General features: G+C 41.1%; 1 protein-coding gene across 8 annotated transcripts in view; it reads right to left on the bottom strand.

The window, feature by feature from the left end:
* Window positions 1-933: 933 nt before the first annotated feature.
* TENM3 (teneurin transmembrane protein 3) overlaps window positions 934-17,995 on the bottom strand; it is a 1,099,611-nt gene continuing 1,082,549 nt past the window's right edge. For all 8 annotated transcript variants that reach the window (XM_069244742.1, XM_069199199.1, XM_069199207.1 and 5 more), the window contains 3 exons: window positions 14,897-16,508; window positions 5,040-5,170; window positions 934-2,506 (listed from right to left, as the gene is read on the bottom strand). In XM_069244742.1, the coding sequence (XP_069100843.1) occupies window positions 1,751-2,506; window positions 5,040-5,170; window positions 14,897-16,508 (2,499 nt within the window). In that variant the 3' untranslated portion in view covers window positions 934-1,750. The remainder of the gene's footprint in view (window positions 2,507-5,039; window positions 5,171-14,896; window positions 16,509-17,995) is intronic.

The raw sequence follows: 17,995 nt of genomic DNA, 5'->3' as shown, positions 1-17,995 counted from the left end.
AAGTTGGGATCAGCCCCTTTGTGCATCGAATGTTAAACTTCACCCTGGAACTGGAGTGTCAGGGAGGTGAAGCACCTCATTTGGACTTAGTCTTTCGACTTTGCCTATACTGATCTGAAAATGGTGAACAGGAACAGGACTGGGAATAATCTTGCAACTCAAGAGTAGGACCAGACTTGCTTCTAGTGTTGGGTAACAAAATATTGCTTCTCACTCCCTGGTGCACCTCTGGTGCATCACAGAGCATTAGTCGAAGGGCCTGGAGTTAGATTTAGTACTAAGACAACAACACCAGACATTGTGCCGTTTCGACCAGCATGTGCTTGTAACATGCACGGAACGGCTTAAATCTTTTCATTTTTGGGGAGATATCCCTGCACAATTTCAGGTGTTTTGAGAAAACTTCAGTAAAAAAAAGAAAAAGAGCCTAAAGCTCTGGGAGTTGAGCGCCAGATCTGCATCGAAGAGCAAAGAAAAAAGGAAATGTGCAGAAATGGTAAAAGGGGCACAAAAAAAACGAAATGTTATCTTGTAGACAGCAAAAAGTGTCAGAGCAAATCAAAAGCGTAAAATACATGCCACTCCATTTTACAATATCAGGATCTCATAGATTTTTGGCACTATAAAGTTTGACTTCCCACTGTATTGTCTGTTGAAAGAAAATTAAACATTGTAAGATCAACAATGTGTATTAGCGTAATAAAACAATATACATGTTTCTTTTTTGTGGCTTTCTGTAGCTGTATTACAAGTAACATATTATACTTTAGAACCAGTGGTAGAAGGGTAGGCAATGCCAATCAAATTATACTACAAAAATATGAACTCTAATCTTGAAGCCACAATAGATATGCAAAAATGTAGATAGGTTACAGGAAAGGTTCTGTCGCAAAGATACAACACATATAAAAAAGAAGACAAGTCTCAAAAATCCACAGTTTCCTATTTTTATAATTTTATTTTTTGTATAAACCCTTTTGAAACACTTTACATAAATTAACTCCTCTGAGACTAATATTTGATGTACAGTAAATTGTTATTCTTATAAAAATCCATAAACAACTTGTCGCACATAATTTACAAAAAAAGACTCTGGGTTTCCCTTGCTTGTCCATTTCAAGGGTTTGACTTGCCATGTTTTTCTCACAAGGTGAACCATGTCGACATTGTAAAATCCATGATTAAACTTCCATGGTAGCATATGTCACTTGTGCCAATGTCCTTCTACAAAGCAGCACAGTAAAAGCTGTTTTATCATCTATAAACAGTAATTTTCTCCAACATTTTTAAAATTAACAGAGATATATACCACATCCTATGCAGAGAAAGAGACAGAGAAAGAGAGACTACTTCCTGTAAGCAAAGGTCAACATGTTGTTAATATTGAGAAACACTGTTTGAACCATTAGTGAAGAACAGTGTTTCAAAGAACATAGATACAGCCTACTGGAAAGCCTATAGGCTTCAGTTATACTGTCCAGTCCGAGTGCTGTGATATGCATATGTAAACATACTCTTTAAAGCAAATCACCTTTAAGGTCATTCAGAGAAATACAAAGTTTTTGTTAGTCGGGAAATCAATCCCGTGCAAGGCTCTTTATTTTTAGAGTCCAAGTCAGATTGTGCTACAGAAAAATTTCTGAGCAAACATGTCGTTTAGGCTCAAGAAGTGATGCAGCAAAATAGCTTCTATCATCTTTTCAGAAGATATGTATTCAGTCTCTTTGGCAGCCTACAAAAGGCCAGTGTGTTACCTTTTACCAATTTCACTTTGTCTCAGAAACTGCATGTTATTGGCACTGTCCGCTAGCTCTGGATATTGCTCCACTGAGAGTACATAGTACCCATCATATCCTTGTACTTTGCCGGCACTTAGCAGCTGCCTTTTCTCACCCTCTGTCCAGAGTCGGGCACCTTCCTCTCCATCCCGCACTCTCTGTTGGTCTCTGGCCCAAGCATTTGAAAGAGCCCTTTGCCTGGCCTGCTCCAGGATTCGCGCTTTCTCCTCATCCAGAGTCATGCCATAGCGAACATGGAGGGCCAGAGCCCCATACTGCATTTCCACGTCAGCAAACCTGCGAGTCCTACCATTGACCACAGTGGTAGACTGGGACACAGTGACATTGATGCCATTCTCCAATGCCTTACGACCACTTGTCAGACGCAAAGTGCCAAGATCACTTTCTGGGGACGTGGTTTTGATGAAGTAATGAGTGTCCTTCCCCTCTATTGTGAAGTGAAGATTTTCAAGGTAGAAGGCATTGTTCAACACAGCAGCCACTTTTATGCAGTCCTCATTTGCAATGTTGAGCACATTAGTGAACACTTTGCCTTGACTTACAGCAAGCATTACTCCTTTTCCAATCAGGGACTTTACAGTTGCAAACCACAGCCATGATTTCTCACCACTGGATCTGCGTCGGCTTATCTGAACTTCAGGCATTTTTCCCAGAGACAAGAATGCCTTTGTCTGCCTTACCACTTGCTGCTGCACTCCCGAAATGGGCTAAAAAGAAAAAAAAGAGGTTGTAAGAGAAACAAGTTATGTATAAGACACTGCAACTGATGTGTTTTTAAAGGCTTATAAAAAAAATAGAATAGTCTTATCTCCAACAAGTAGCTCATGAGCTACCAGTAGCTCTCCAGTGTGCCATCCAGCCTACTAATAGAGAAACTTTTGCTTGGTAGAATGATTTGTTTACCAAAATGAAAACGCATGTATTCCAGTTGAAAATGTGTATATTTTCAGAACTTAAGAGGTGATGTTTGACAAAAAATAGAAACATTTTAAAAATTAAATTAAGATAAGATTTAATTTGAAAGAGTTATTACTCATAGTATAACATTGGTGCCAAGGGGATTGCAGCTATGGATGTTATGTATTATCCAGGAACATGCATTCCACATTGATAGTGCTGTTTACAATCTTGGATGGGGTGGTCACTATCTCAACACTAACATTAGTTAGCACAGGGTAATTTTCATTGAACATACGTAGCTCTTCTTACAGAAAAGGATGGAGACACCCTAGTCCTAGACAGTTATTTTTAAAGTCAGGGGCTTTGATTAGCACAGTATTCGGCAAACCTATTTCCACTTTGTGGTCCTAAAATTAAATTGGGTCTGCATGTTCATAATCTTTTCAGGGCTGTCAGAACTTTATGAACCCAAAGTACAGCTATGTGTGTTGAAATTCTGTCATTATGATGGAATTTCTGCATTTACAAATTCAGAGTTAGGGTAGGGTCTTTGTGCTTTAATTGTCATTTTCTGCCCATACATTCGACTGTTCTTTAATACTACACTTACCTGCCCTGATGATGACCACACAGGCTCAACAGGGTTGAAACGTGAACTTTTACTTCTGAGACGGAACACAAAATGTATTCAAAGCACTATCAACTGCACAGCATGTTGTATGTTTTTGTGGTCCGGAATGTTTGAACATATTCTTATATTGAATTTAAGAGTATGTACTTTGCAGTTATTTAAGGTATATAAATATTTTTTTGCTTGCATACACATACTCAGCAGCTTGTATGTATAATTTTAGAATCATTCCTTGTTTTGATATCGATTCTGAAATGCACTCAGAAATCATATCATAGAGAGAAATTGTGTTTCCCACCTAGAAAGAATATGATACTTATATGAACACCGATGGAAAAGTATACTGGAGATTTTTTTATAACCGTGAATTTGGTTTTTTATTTGGACTTGATTATACATCGTGATAAATTTCAAACTCAGAGGGAGAATTGTGTTGTGCAGACAACATACTCAACACTTAAAATGCTAACTCAGTAAACAAAATACGTCAAAAAGATTATGTTTCAAAAAATGTATTATGAAGGACTGGAACTTTTAGACCTCAATTTCAGAGCACTTCCTAAGTAGTGTGCTCTGATAAAAACGAATTACTAAAAGGTGGGACTTTATGTGGAGGTAAACTTACAACAACCTGGCCTCGTTTATAAGTTCACTTCCACTGGGAAAAGGCACTGTCAAGTAGCGCTCTCCCATCCACTTGCAGAAAGGGAAAAAACGGAATAACCCCAAATGTACTATCTTATATTACGAAATGTACTTCCTTTATGGAAAAATCACCGCCTAGTGCAAATGCCAGCACACAATAATCGAACCGCTTCGGTCACTCGAGCCAGCCTACTTAGCGGCCACCCCACCACGCGGAGCTCTTCAATGGCTCTCCTCCCACACCTGGCATTGTGGATGGCATTGTGCCTCCGGTATTCCATCTCGGAATGCCTGAAATTAATAGCTTTGCTCACGCTATCAAAAATTCCGCTTTGCAATTTAGCCCCCCACTTACTTTCTTTCATCTGAAGTGCTAGAGCGTCGCGGGCATTTTCCTAAATGAATAGAGAGTCGCGAACGCGCCCTGTGTTTGTCATCTCGGCTGCAGGACTGTCAGCAGGTGATCACACAATTCTTCAGATTTGAATAATACAGAGGGGGGGTAAGACTGGACCTGCTACGGGTGCCCGCCAGGTAGGTCACCAGCTCAGAATTTACATCTTTTTTGTATGTCTGCATCTTCCCCTGCCTTTGTTATGTTTATTGCGGGAATCACGAGCTGCCTCCAGACATAGTTTGAGATAAATCCAATATTTTAGAGCTTCCACTGGGAAACTTCCGCTTCTAAGAGGTATTCGATGCTCTATTATTCATCAAGGGTTTGTCTCTGGGTTGTTGTTCCATCTGCTTTGTCGAAAGCAAATTAGGGCATTGCTGTAAAACTCTGCCTAATGCAATAAACACCAAAGAAAAAGTCAAAAGAATTTTAAATATTGCCCAAGCATTCCAAACGAACAAATTACTGGCCGAGTGGATGACAAGGCAGAGGCTGGATGGAAAGAACAAAAATCCGCAGGCACCGAGGAATACGCAAATACCTCACAATAGCCGTGCTTGTTTAATCACTGCTCCTCTGTTTATTCTTGTTTTTGTATCTGGCGCAGAAGAGAAAATTAAGCTGGGAGCGAAGGGAAGAGCGCGAGGCAGGCGCGAGTGGTTCTTACCGGTACGTCGTCCCATTGCTGGCTCTTCAAAAGTTCATATGACGGCTCCCGCAAATCGAATTTGGGGATAGGGAACCCGGGAATAGCGTTGTGTAGATGGAAGCCAAATGTCACCAGCCAGCTGTTAACATCTGCATTAAAGAGAGACAAGGTAGATAAATGTCAAAAATACGTAAATGGGTTTTAGCGCCGTTTTATCGTTTTTATATATCAGGCCCCATTGGGCCTGGCGTCCCAAAACAGATAAATCTCTTGTTGCTAAAATAATAGCTTCAGAATTGTGGAGACTATTTTCATTTTCTGAATTTCTTCAACGTGTGGATTCACAGTGGTGTTGCAATTCCCTCTCCTCCAAAATTCCCTGTAGCAAACTCACCCACGTTCACATTACCTTTGACTGCAGCAGCAAACGCAAACGCAAACGCAGTCACCCCCACCCCACCCTTTCTTTCCAACCCCTGTCAACACCCACGAAGGCGCCGGCGGTAAATGTACTGTCAAAACTGATTTAAGCCAACTATCCCCGCTTACGCCCCTTCCTCTGGGGAGGAGTGCCCCTCATCGCTAAACAGGGGACACCTTCTGGCAGGTGTAAGAAGTTTAAATTGGTGAGACCCTCAAGAAAATAGCCAGACCTGTAAGATAATAGATCATACGATCTGGAAAATATTCGGCTCCTCTGACTATTCCCTGTTTAAATATAATGCGCCTTTCCTTCAGCGAGAACTGGAGACGGGACGTAAAACGTGGTGCATTCATGCAGGCAATCATGAAAGCCCAGTTCTTTCTTATCTGCAAATATTCAGTTGCCTGTGGATTAGGAGAGTGCTAATAAGTCGAGCGACACACTTTTTCATTGTAAATTAAAAACCTATTAGCTTTATGTGCCGTCTCTGGTCGTTCCCTTTGATGTGCTCTGTGATCACAGCAGGATCAAATGAGAAAGTGGCTCTGAGCAATCTTCTACTGGACCCTACTGCGAAGCTGGAGCACATGAAAAAGGACAAGCCTAAAAATCATTAGGAAATTGTGTCGAATGTCTCATGTTTCAGGGGCATTGAACACAGCTGGAACCAAAGATCCCTCCGTGACTAGTAAGTGGAACATTTTGGAACAGGGTTAGAGAAGGGTTTATCTGTGGGCCGAAGGTACGGCCTAAGGCACCACTGGATAAAAGTGACAGATTCCTCTCTTTCAGGATGGAAAATGATTTGAGGAATGTACTCATGTTCTTTTGGAGAATGTATCCACATTACTGTTCACTCTACTCCCCACAGCTCACCAAAGGCTGGTCTTAAAAGAGTCCACTAACTTTGGCCAAATGGATTAAGAGTAACAACGCTCATTCTGAAGTTAGCTGTGCCTCACTTGATTTGCAGACATTTTGCAGCATGACTCACATGACACACTCTACTCAGAGGTGTTTGTCCTGCAAAGCTTTGATCGTAGCTCATATTTAGGAATGCCACAGATCATGTTTGGATTTAGAAAATGGATCACAACCCTATGACTTCGATTTTTTAATCAACATTGTCACCTGTACTTCGAATGCTTTTACTTTGAAATGTCTAATTATTTTTTACTCCTTTTATTTTCCCTACCAGTAGAGATGGGTGAGGGAGGCTAAACTATCTCCTAAGTCCTCCCACCTCCTATGAATTCAGCAGTGTCAGATGAGAGTGCATGCAAAGCATGCACTCTAACTTACAAAAAGGCACTTGCAGCCCGACCACTGCTTAACATTAGTTGTCATTCATTGTCACTCTTATTTGCTGTCTTCTAATCAGCCAGCGCATGCTGGCTTTACTTCCTCTTCTTTTGACTGAAGCATGGACCATACTGATTGCTTCAGCTTGACTGATGTCCTTCCGCTGATCACACTGTGAATGAGGCACTACTTTTATTTCTTTTCTTCCGGTAATCCTTGTTGAGCCTCTTGACCACGTATAACAATGTTTTACTATGCCACACAAACTTCAAGGAATCCCTTTTCTACTTTGAAATGGATGTTTTTTCTGACCACAAATGTTATCTGCTTTTATTGTGACAACAGATATTATCTGCTTCCAAATGTATTTTCACTCAGGCATGGACAATTGCTTTCTTTATGTGATGCATTTATTTGTCAAATGACATTTGTATTTCTTTTTCACACATGGGGAGATTTGCTCAGAATGGCGGGTGTTGTGCAGAGACCTAACAAACATTGGCAAAGCTAATAGGTCCTACGTTTGAGACTATGGCCTCTGCCATTGCCTTTTGTTCATGCTGTACAGCATGGGTGTTGCCGACTCTGGCAATGGTTTGTAGACATGCTGTACAGCAGTGAGGCTGCTGTTCAGCATGGCTGAAAATAAAAAAAAAATAGTACTATGATACATCTAGCGCTAAAGCAATTTAAATAAAATAAAGCAAACAATCCCTGGCTGTGTCATAACACTTTAAAAAAATGTTTTAGCCACACTTTAAAGTTTATTTATTATTTCACTTACAAGCCTCACAATAATATAAAACAATAAAAATGTATTAGCATATATAAAACAAGTAATCATTAGGTATATAAGCGACAGAGCAGCTCCACACAAGCCATTCATTGATTCATAGAACAACCTTGCATATGTATATACAAATGCAGTGCCGCCATCTATGACTACAAAGAGCGACCCCCAAGTATGCAAAAGAAACTTTGAAAGGGGGACTCAGGGGAAAAAGTGTTTGTGCATATAGCAATTAGTGAAAAGGCATTTAAAAATAAAAAAAAACTATTGGGGCTGACCCTCATTGTACAGAAGATATTAGAAGGGAGAAAGTGCTTGCGCATACAACAGTTAGCTATGGCAAGACATTAAATGTAACTACTGAGGCCAGCCCCATTTATACAGGAGGAAGTAACTAATTCCATCACACAGAAACACAAAAGCTGGAGACTTGTAAAGATCTTATGATTCGGTCAACCCCAGCTTGGCTGGTAACTCCCGCAAGCAAGGCCAGGCAGCCCATATAAATGAGGCTACTGAGTTATGTGGACTAATGTTGCTGAGCCTTACACAGAGTGTTAGTGCAGCTTCAACAAAGTTTGTCCCTCTAGACTTGAAAAGGGGGTAAAGCCACAGTCCCTGAGCTGCAACACATTTTCTGCAAAACAGGGTGAAGTGGACAACATTGTCTACCTTCCCAAGGATACAATCACAGTACTCTAGTTCAGACACTAGCCTAACGTGTATGGGCTAGATTACCTCTGAGTGGCAGTACACCACCTATATTTTATATACAGAGAGCACTTCAGTTTGGGGCATAGCAGATCCAGGTTATCTATAGGGGCAGGATCATAGACATTACAGGGAGTGCAGAATTATTAGGCAAGTTGTATTTTTGAGGATTAATTTTATTATTGAACAACAACCATGTTCTCAATGAACCCAAAAAACTCATTAATATCAAAGCTGAATATTTTTGGAAGTAGTTTTTAGTTTGTTTTTAGTTTTAGCTATGTTAGGGGGATATCTGTGTGTGCAGGTGACTATTACTGTGCATAATTATTAGGCAACTTAACAAAAAAAAATATATGCCCATTTCAATTATTTATTATTACCAGTGAAACCAATATAACATCTCAACATTCACAAATATACATTTCTGACATTCAAAAACAAAACAAAAACAAATCAGTGACCAATATAGCCACCTTTCTTTGCAAGGACACTCAAAAGCCTGCCATCCATGGATTCTGTCAGTGTTTTGATCTGTTCACCATCAACATTGTGTGCAGCAGCAACCACAGCCTCCCAGACACTGTTCAGAGAGGTGTACTGTTTTCCCTCCTTGTAAATCTCACATTTGATGATGGACCACAGGTTCTCAATGGGGTTCAGATCAGGTGAACAAGGAGGCCATGTCATTAGATTTCCTTCTTTTATACCCTTTCTTGCCAGCCACGCTGTGGAGTACTTGGACGCGTGTGATGGAGCATTGTCCTGCATGAAAACCATGTTTTTCTTGAAGGATGCAGACTTCTTCCTGTACCACTGCTTGAAGAAGGTGTCTTCCAGGAACTGGCAGTAGGACTGGGAGTTGAGCTTGACTCCATCCTCAACCCGAAAAGGCCCCACAAGCTCATCTTTGATGATACCAGCCCAAACCAGTACTCCACCTCCACCTTGCTGGCGTCTGAGTCGGACTGGAGCTCTCTGCCCTTTACCAATCCAGCCACGGGCCCATCCATCTGGCCCATCAAGACTCACTCTCATTTCATCAGTCCATAAAACCTTAGAAAAATCAGTCTTGAGATATTTCTTGGCCCAGTCTTGACGTTTCAGCTTGTGTGTCTTGTTCAGTGGTGGTCGTCTTTCAGCCTTTCTTACCTTGGCCATGTCTCTGAGTATTGCACACCTTGTGCTTTTGGGAACTCCAGTGATGTTGCAGCTCTGAAATATGGCCAAACTGGTGGCAAGTGGCATCGTGGCAGCTGCACGCTTGACTTTTCTCAGTTCATGGGCAGTTATTTTGCGCCTTGGTTTTTCCACACGCTTCTTGCGACCCTGTTAACTATTTTGAATGAAACGCTTGATTGTTCGATGATCACGCTTCAGAAGCTTTGCAATTTTAAGAGTGCTGCATCCCTCTGCAAGATATCTCACTATTTTTGACTTTTCTGAGCCTGTCAAGTCCTTCTTTTGACCCATTTTGCCAAAGGAAAGGAAGTTGCCTAATAATTATGCACACCTGATATAGGGTGTTGATGTCATTAGACCACACCCCTTCTCATTACAGAGATGCACATCACCTAATATGCTTAATTGGTAGTAGGCTTTCGAGCCTATACAGCTTGGAGTAAGACAACATGCATAAAGAGGATGATGTGGTCAAAATACTCATTTGCCTAATAATTCTGCACTCCCTGTATTAAAATAATATATTGTAATTGATTCAGGCCTAAGTTCCTCATATACCCTTATCTTAATGAGCTTGTGGTACCGGTCCTTAACCTGACAAGTAGTGTCCTGTCTCACTCTGCCGAGTTCTGCCCACAAAGCCTCTAGACGAAGATTTCCTAAGACCTTTTCAACATGAGCCCCTCACGAATGCCCCCCAAGTCCGCCACTCAAAGTGACCTCTTCAAGAGTTTCCAAATACCCTACTGCCTTAGAGTTACGTAGTAACCTTACTCAGGATAGTACTGGGCTTATGGCTGCTAGTTCTGATATTGGCACCAGGCTAAACTCTGCAAAGAGGGCCTTCAAGGGGGTTCTGGGCCCTAACCCGAATAAGGATCTTAGAAAATTATTCTCAGCTACTTGTAGCACACTGATGTTCGAATATCCCCAAAGCTCTGTAGCCACTGCCTTTTGGGCGTATATTTTCAAGATAGTACTTATACTTCTGGCACCAGCCTTATGCCTAAACTTCAATATTGCCCCAGCTGCTTGTTTTAAGACTATAGCCGCCTTCCGTACATTACTGTCTCAATTTAAGTTATCCGCCGCAGACCCAAATAGTCAAAGTGCTCGGTAGCCTCAATTAGTTCACCATCAATCACTAGTTTTCACCTAACGCTAGGAGATGGCCGCAAGGCCATACTCATAGTCTTACTACAGTTGATAATCAGTGATTTTTTTCTCACAGTACTTTGCAAAGCGACCAAGTAGCCTGCATTCTGTGCACACACCATAAGCACAGCTTCATCTGCAAATAACAATATTGGGACCCTCCTACCGTCTATGACAGGAACACCTAGCTGCTCCTCTAGGAGATAGTAAACCACATCATTCAGGAAGAGGCTAAAAAGTAATGGCGCCAAAACACGGCCTTGCCGGATGTCTTTTTGAACCTAGAAGGGTTCTGTACACTCTCCTCCCATCCCGTATTCTGGCAATATTACCTAAATGCAATGCTGCTATAGGTTTAACTAGGGAAACATCAACCCCTAATCCCAGCAGTGATCTCCATAGTTTGCCCCTATGCACTGAATTGAAGGCCGCTTTTAGATCTAGAAGACAAAGTACAGTGAAGACCTCCTGATTACTGTAAATTTATATGAAATCATATAGAGGCAAATACCCTGATCAATAGTTTCTACACAGGAACGGAAGCCAGCTGGCACTTCTGTCATAACATCCTGGGCATCTACCAATCCCTGTAGGTGGTTGAGTAGTTACACTGCAAAGCATCCACGTTGCTGTACAGCATGGCTATAAAACACTGGCAAAGACAATAGCTCTAATGGAAGACACCTATTGCCTTTGCCAATGCTTGTTATTCTTCCTTATTACCCTATCTGATGACCATTGTGCAGACGCCTAAGCTGGACTGCTTCTGCATTTACAAATGCTTTTCTTCTCATTCGCAAAGACGTCTGCTCTCGGTGGCTAGGTATTTCTTTTACTGGCTGTGACCTCCTATCTATTGGCTGTTCCAAGGAGCGAATTGTGCCCTGTTTACGCTGCAGTGTTTTCCCTCATGTAAAAAATCCTTATTCTAAACATATGAACACATAGATCAGGTTTCTCATCCATAATACTGATTTAGTACCTCCTTTTCATCTTGGCCCTATTCCATTTTCATTGTAAATTTATGATTTGTATGAATATTTATTTTGTTATAATTATTAACCCCAAGATCGGGAATAAAAATATGGCACTGTTAAGGTTTGCAGATAATGGGTTATTAATATATTTGGCCAAAAGTGGAAATTATCTATCTATCTATCTGTCTATATATAGATATTCGCTTAAAAAACAAAGGTTACAGGGACGGTATAGTTAGGTTCTGAATTTAATTGCACAAAACCAGAAAAATTCATCAGTTATGGTTAGAGTTATTTCAAGTAACTATAACAGCCTACGGTAACAAACTCGCACCCCATCCTGCACAGTTTTTTCTACAATAATTTGACTACTAATGTATCATTGATATTTGCCTTGACGTTATAAAGGTTGTCATGAGTGCTGTAATATCGGGGGTAATTAGCAGTGCATGGTGAGGGCACAAGTTAGTTACCCCATCTTGGCCCTAGGAACCCCCAATCCCCGGGGTCCAGCCTTAAAATCTCTATATATTTTTTTAATGTGGGAGGGGGCCATGCAGTCCCCCTTCCCAGGCTGATCTCGGCCCTGGTAACCCCATAACCAAGGGCCCGGCCATGTCAAACGGGGTGCCCTCCAGGGCACCTGGTCAGCAGCGTTGGAGACCGCGGGGGAGCTTGAATGCCCACACAGTCCCAGCTAGCTCCCAGCCTCCTGAAGGAGCAGGCACTGCTGTCATAGACAGGGAGCTACCAAACATGCAGCTCCCTGTCTGTGAGAGCAATCCATTCATCTCTTTCCCTGCCCGGAACTGTGCAGGCAGGGAAACAGACAATAACTCTGCTCTTAGCAAGCAAGAGCTTTTGACAGCTCTCGCTTCCTGGGAGCGGAGTTGAGTTTGCTCTAACTTGGCGGGAGCTGACAAAGCTCTCTCCAAGTCAGACTAAACAGCTATGTCCTCAGGGTGGGCACCCCGGGACATAGCAGGAGCTGGCCCTGACGGGTGGTGGTCCCCAGGGCCATTATTGGGTCCAGGAGGGGCCTCCCCATTACTGCCCCTTGGTCGCCATGACAGCGGTGGTCCCTGGGGGAGTCAGCACGGCCCCCCATTACTCTGATTTAGTCTCGGGGAGGTGGTGGTCCTCCACGCTGCCCTTCTATTATAAATATTTAGCCCCAAAGAGGTGGTGGTCCCTGGCGTTAAATAAGCCTCACAAGGGGGGCCCATGTGCCCCCTTACTTTTTTAAAACCATGTCCCTAGGACCTGGCCCACCTAGGGGCTTTTTTTTTTTTTTTACAAAACAAGCCCGGGAGCCCGCACTTTTTTTTTCTTTGTTTGAATTTTCACTGGATCCATCGCAACTCTCTGAGAAAACTATGAAAAAAATGCTTTTTTGTCCTGGCAGGGTCCCTCTGAAACCCCAGCACCGGAGCTAAGGTGTCAGGGTGCCCCTACCCTGGCCCCTTTTCTTTTCTTAAAATCATTTTTTCAGGGACGCGACTTAAGCAGAGTCCTAAGACGGCTGCCAACACTTCCTTGTTGAAGTGTTGGCAGCCAAGCAGATCTCAGCACGAGATCAGGAGGGTTCACAGAGCCTTCGCGCCCCTATATGTATAAATTTGAATTTTATTTAATATCTTGAAAACTACTGAACGGATTTACATCAAACTTTCTGGATCAAGAGCTACCTTTCTGCCACATGTTGTGTAATTCCGTCCAGCGGTTCGGTCTGTAGTCCTTTTCAAAACTCTATGGGAATTAACATGGGGAAAGCATGTTTTGGGACCCCCCCTTTTTCCTCGACCCCTAATTGACGGATCACCCCAAAACTTTCCAGACAGCAGCTGAAGTTAGCGTCTCATTTAAAAAAAAAAAAAAATCATGAAGATTTATCAACCAGCACCAAAAATATAGGCAAGCCAAAAAACAATATTTCTGTAGAAACAAGGTCCTAACTATAACTACCTAGGAGCCGCCACTAGGTTAAATAATTTACATATATATTCACACACATACATATATATCTTTCTAACATTCTAACAAAATATGACATAAGTGGCACATGGCAAACATCAACTGCCTCAAGACAAGGCCCAAAAAAATAGATTATAGTTCCTCTTTACTAGTTTGGGCCAAGCATGTTTATGCTCCAAAAACAATTTATCAATCCAAGATCCCCTCTACTTTGCTCTAAAGTCCTACAGATTTCTCACGGCCAAGCATAAATTTTACATGGAAGCTGTCCTATTGCATTTAACACTTGTAGGCATTAAAGTAAAGCTATGTCTTGTTATATAAGGATGTGGTGCAGACTCATAGGAACATCTCCTGAGGTGCTAATGCAGATGCTATACAGAGAATTGTGAACATTACTTAATATATTTTGAGAAAACATTCAATATAAGCACTAGATGCTAACCTTACATCTGTATTACCTGGCTGAATGGTAAAGTGTGTACGAAAGAAATGAAGAACTGCTTAAGACTGAAATAATTAAAACCAAATTTCACATGAATTGATTGCTTTGTTTGAACATGAAAAGGCTCTTTCCTGCGACTATTTCTTTAGCATTTCTAGTAGTTTATGCTGCACAGGAAGAGGGCATAATGTGTGTGCCATTTTGCACAGATTTTACCAAATATTATTCGGTAGTTTGAAATGCTTCACAAGAACTGTCAAAAAATTACAATGGCAGTTTTGGATGCAGAGATGTCACTTACATACTCAGAAATCCTATATAACATGTAGATTTTCACATTTGTAGGTGCCAACCAAGAAGAGTCATAGCTTAGTGGGCTATCACAAATATTTGTAATGTTTTGCTAACATAAACATTAAAGATCAGGTGCAAATTGTGGAGGTAGTGTAGTAAAGTACTCTACTATACCATATTTTGGAATGAGTGTGAGTGCTAGGGAAACCTTCAAAGCATACCTTTCAGTTAAAGGAATAACTAAATAAAAATGTCTTTCCTTTTTAGCTAATAGTGTAAGCCTCTGTGTGCAAATTTGCTACATTCTATAGACATACACCTATGCATCTAGAGATGTATGCTTTATCTATGAATGAAGCCCATATATTTTACACTGGAATAATGTCTGACAGATATAAATACTGACTATCTGGATGGTCAATATTAATTTCAACATATAAGTATTTTAAATAAAGTGGATAACTAACGAGCCAATCAAAAAATTAAGTGAAAAAGAAGGGAAACACATTTTTCAGACTAACAGTATACCTTAAAAGGTAGACAGTATAAATGAGTAACTTAAATTGTTAGTGTAGCACACAACTCTAAAGTATCTATGCCCATGCATTACGGTATATTTACCTGTAATATAATCCTTAACATCGTGTATTTTGCTAACTGGATTGTTGTTCCTAAACATGTATAGGTTGAATGGTGCAGGATCCTTTCCTACTCTTTTCCAGATTCCAATATCTGGTGTAGTCCACCGACCTACCAGAATGTCATAGTCTCGTTCTCCAAAATGAATCAACTTAGTTAAGGAGTCATAAAGGCCTCCATGGAATCCAATCACCAGTTGGAAATCAGGGTTGGAGTCAAAATAGATCTCACCATAAGCAGTGTATTGAATTTGTTTAAGCATTAGACCATTCCGGTTAAACACGGCCAGTGGTGTTCCAGTGTTGTCTGAAGCAATGTAAAACTCATCACCATTGCTAATTTCCATGGCAAAAAGGTGGCCTTGAAGGTCATAGTAGAGGCAGGTAATCTGTGAGCTAGAATGGTCATAAACATGAGTTATCCTGGTTGGGTAATTCAGATCTGCATAAAAAAACTGAAGGTGCTTCCCAAGACTGGTTTTGCTGGAAACTCGACGACCAAACCCATCATGACGATATACCACAGTCCAGCCACTACCTTTGCTGTAGACCCTGGTGAGAAGGCCCTTTGAACTATATTCAAAGATCTCAGTCCCTCTTTGACGCAAAAATCCATCTTCATCCAGCCGATACTGCACATCACCTAGCCGAGTTATCCTGTCTCTGAGATCATAGCGCAGCGGAGTCAGGCGTACACTATTGCTTGGGTTGAGCAAGTGAAGATTGCCATTCAGATCATAGTTGTAGCGCCACACGAGCTTTTCATTAAGATAAACTGTTTGCAGCTGCCCATCAACATCATACTCATAAGCATATTTTGTTGTGTTTGCAAACGGCCCAATCTTAATCTCTCGTTTGGTTACTCTCCCCATATTATCATACTGAATAGTAATCCAGTACATTAATGATCTCAAAATTTCATACTGAATCTCTTTGATGCGGCCATGTGCATCAAAATGTTTCGTGTATGTCATCTCAGATGTCGAAATGATTTGGTTTATATCATAATAGATGACACCATATTTTCCAAACTGGTCTACTTTACCGGAAATGTCATCAAATTGATAAAGCTCAATTGGTAGTGGGGTTTCATTGATAACCCCTTGCATGCTTGTTACTCTGAAGCTATTGTCATAGGAGTATTCAAACTTAGCATTCACCATTCCATCCTCTGTAAAGCGAAATATCTGTCTATCAATCAACGGTCCACTCTGCCGATAACGAATGGTGCAGGTAAAGCCATCATTCTGGAGGTTGACCATTTTCAGCACCCCTGCCATTTCATCGTAAGTGAAACTTACTCTGGTGCTATCGTACAATATCTCAGAGAGTTTTGTCTGCCGTCTGTATTTAAACAAAACTCTCCGACCAGTTCCCAGAAAAGAAGTTTGCAACAGCTGTCCTTCCTCATTGTAGTCCATTATCACCGAGGCATTGCTTTCAGGGGGGTTGTAGATGTTCCGGTAGTAGCCAATAGAACGGATAGTCTGCATGGTGTGACGAGCAACACTTGGCATCGTGATGGCAGACAGCCGATCCAGCAGATCATATTCAAAGATGTACTGCCGCTGACTGTGAAGCAGAAGGACCATGGTCTGAAAAACAAATAAAATACTATCAACATTTGCCACAAAGGAAGACTCCAAATATTGCACATTTTTAAACTACAAAAATTAAAAATGAAGCTTTCAAAAATAATTTAATTCTCAAATAAGCTCTCTTGGAACCTAAGTGTTGTGAATGAATCCCACTCCATACGTTTGAATGCCTAATTGTAAAGTGTTCTGCGATTAGTTGATCCCGGTTTGCAACCATCTGTGTGTTATGACTGTGCCGATCGTTCGCCAGGCACTTCCAGCCAGGCAGCAGATTCGCAATGGATTTGGAGAAGTCACATATAATAACACAAGCCAGATCAAGGTTGAATTTTGAGAGGCCAAGCTTTAACAGCATATGGAGAAAGCAATGCTATGCCTAGTTAGGTTCTATACTAACAGACATGTCCATTTGAAGCCACTCACTCCTCACACATTTTATTTGCCAGTAATACATTTTCATTCTAAAGATGTATGGGCATTTGTTGCTTTATTCACATGTACTTCACAGAAAAGGATTTATGCACATTGCAAGTATAATATTTAGGCTGAAGCTGGTAACAAAAATCTGTCTCCAGCTTAGATTTACATTGTATCTCAATTTGCAGACCAGAAATAATACCCACTGCTATTGTTTAATCAAACTCAATTTCAGTGATTTAGGTCAAAAACAAACAAAGGACGGTGCTAATTAGTTCCTAACAGTTGTGATTCATGTTGTCATTTTAAGACCCACCACACTCACAATTTTCTCTTAGAAAGTTTTCATTTGTGTGTAAAGCAGCCAGCGTTGGCCATGCAGCAGAACAGATATATGTGATTGCAATAGTTCCAATGCACTTTGCTCTCGCTCTCTCAAGGAGGACCCAGAAATGTTTTCATGTATTGCTCCTGGGAGGAATTCATGCATCTACCTCGGGCGGGAGGATATCTCAATAAGCAATTAAGAAGAGCACTCTAATATAAAACATGGCATAGACAGACATACAATAAAGCCTGTTTTATTTTAAACTCACTACCTGCCTCACACTCAAGACCATGGGAAACTGCACCGATTCATACCTTGCTGGCAAAACTACCAATACAGAAGGTCAGCAACACACTAGAAACTAGGGCATTGCCAAACTAGAAACTGAAAATTGTCAAAAAATAAGATGGCAATCCTGTATAATTGTTATAATTGGCAAACATTTTGCAATACCTTTGCTAAACTGGAATTACTTATAAAACTATCCTGAAGAAGTAAAGAGTACCTGTTTCGGGGGTGGAACAATGAAAGGTAAGAGTATCATATTTCCTGAGCATGAAAGGTACTACCACCCCACCCTATATTATTTACTTTGCCCAAGTAGGGAACGTAGACTTGATATTCACAGATGGAAAGACTACTTATCCACAATCAACTGATGCTCTCCTCAAGGCTGAAACGAACTACACCCCACAATGCTCCAAAATAAAATATAAACACCTGCAGGTTAAGTTAAGAG

The sequence above is a fragment of the Pleurodeles waltl genome, chromosome 1_2 (genome assembly GCF_031143425.1).
Source record: "Pleurodeles waltl isolate 20211129_DDA chromosome 1_2, aPleWal1.hap1.20221129, whole genome shotgun sequence".
Classification (NCBI taxonomy): Eukaryota; Metazoa; Chordata; class Amphibia; order Caudata; family Salamandridae; genus Pleurodeles; species Pleurodeles waltl.
Note: the sequence above shows the minus strand (reverse complement) of the source record. Positions and strands in the feature narration are given on the sequence as shown.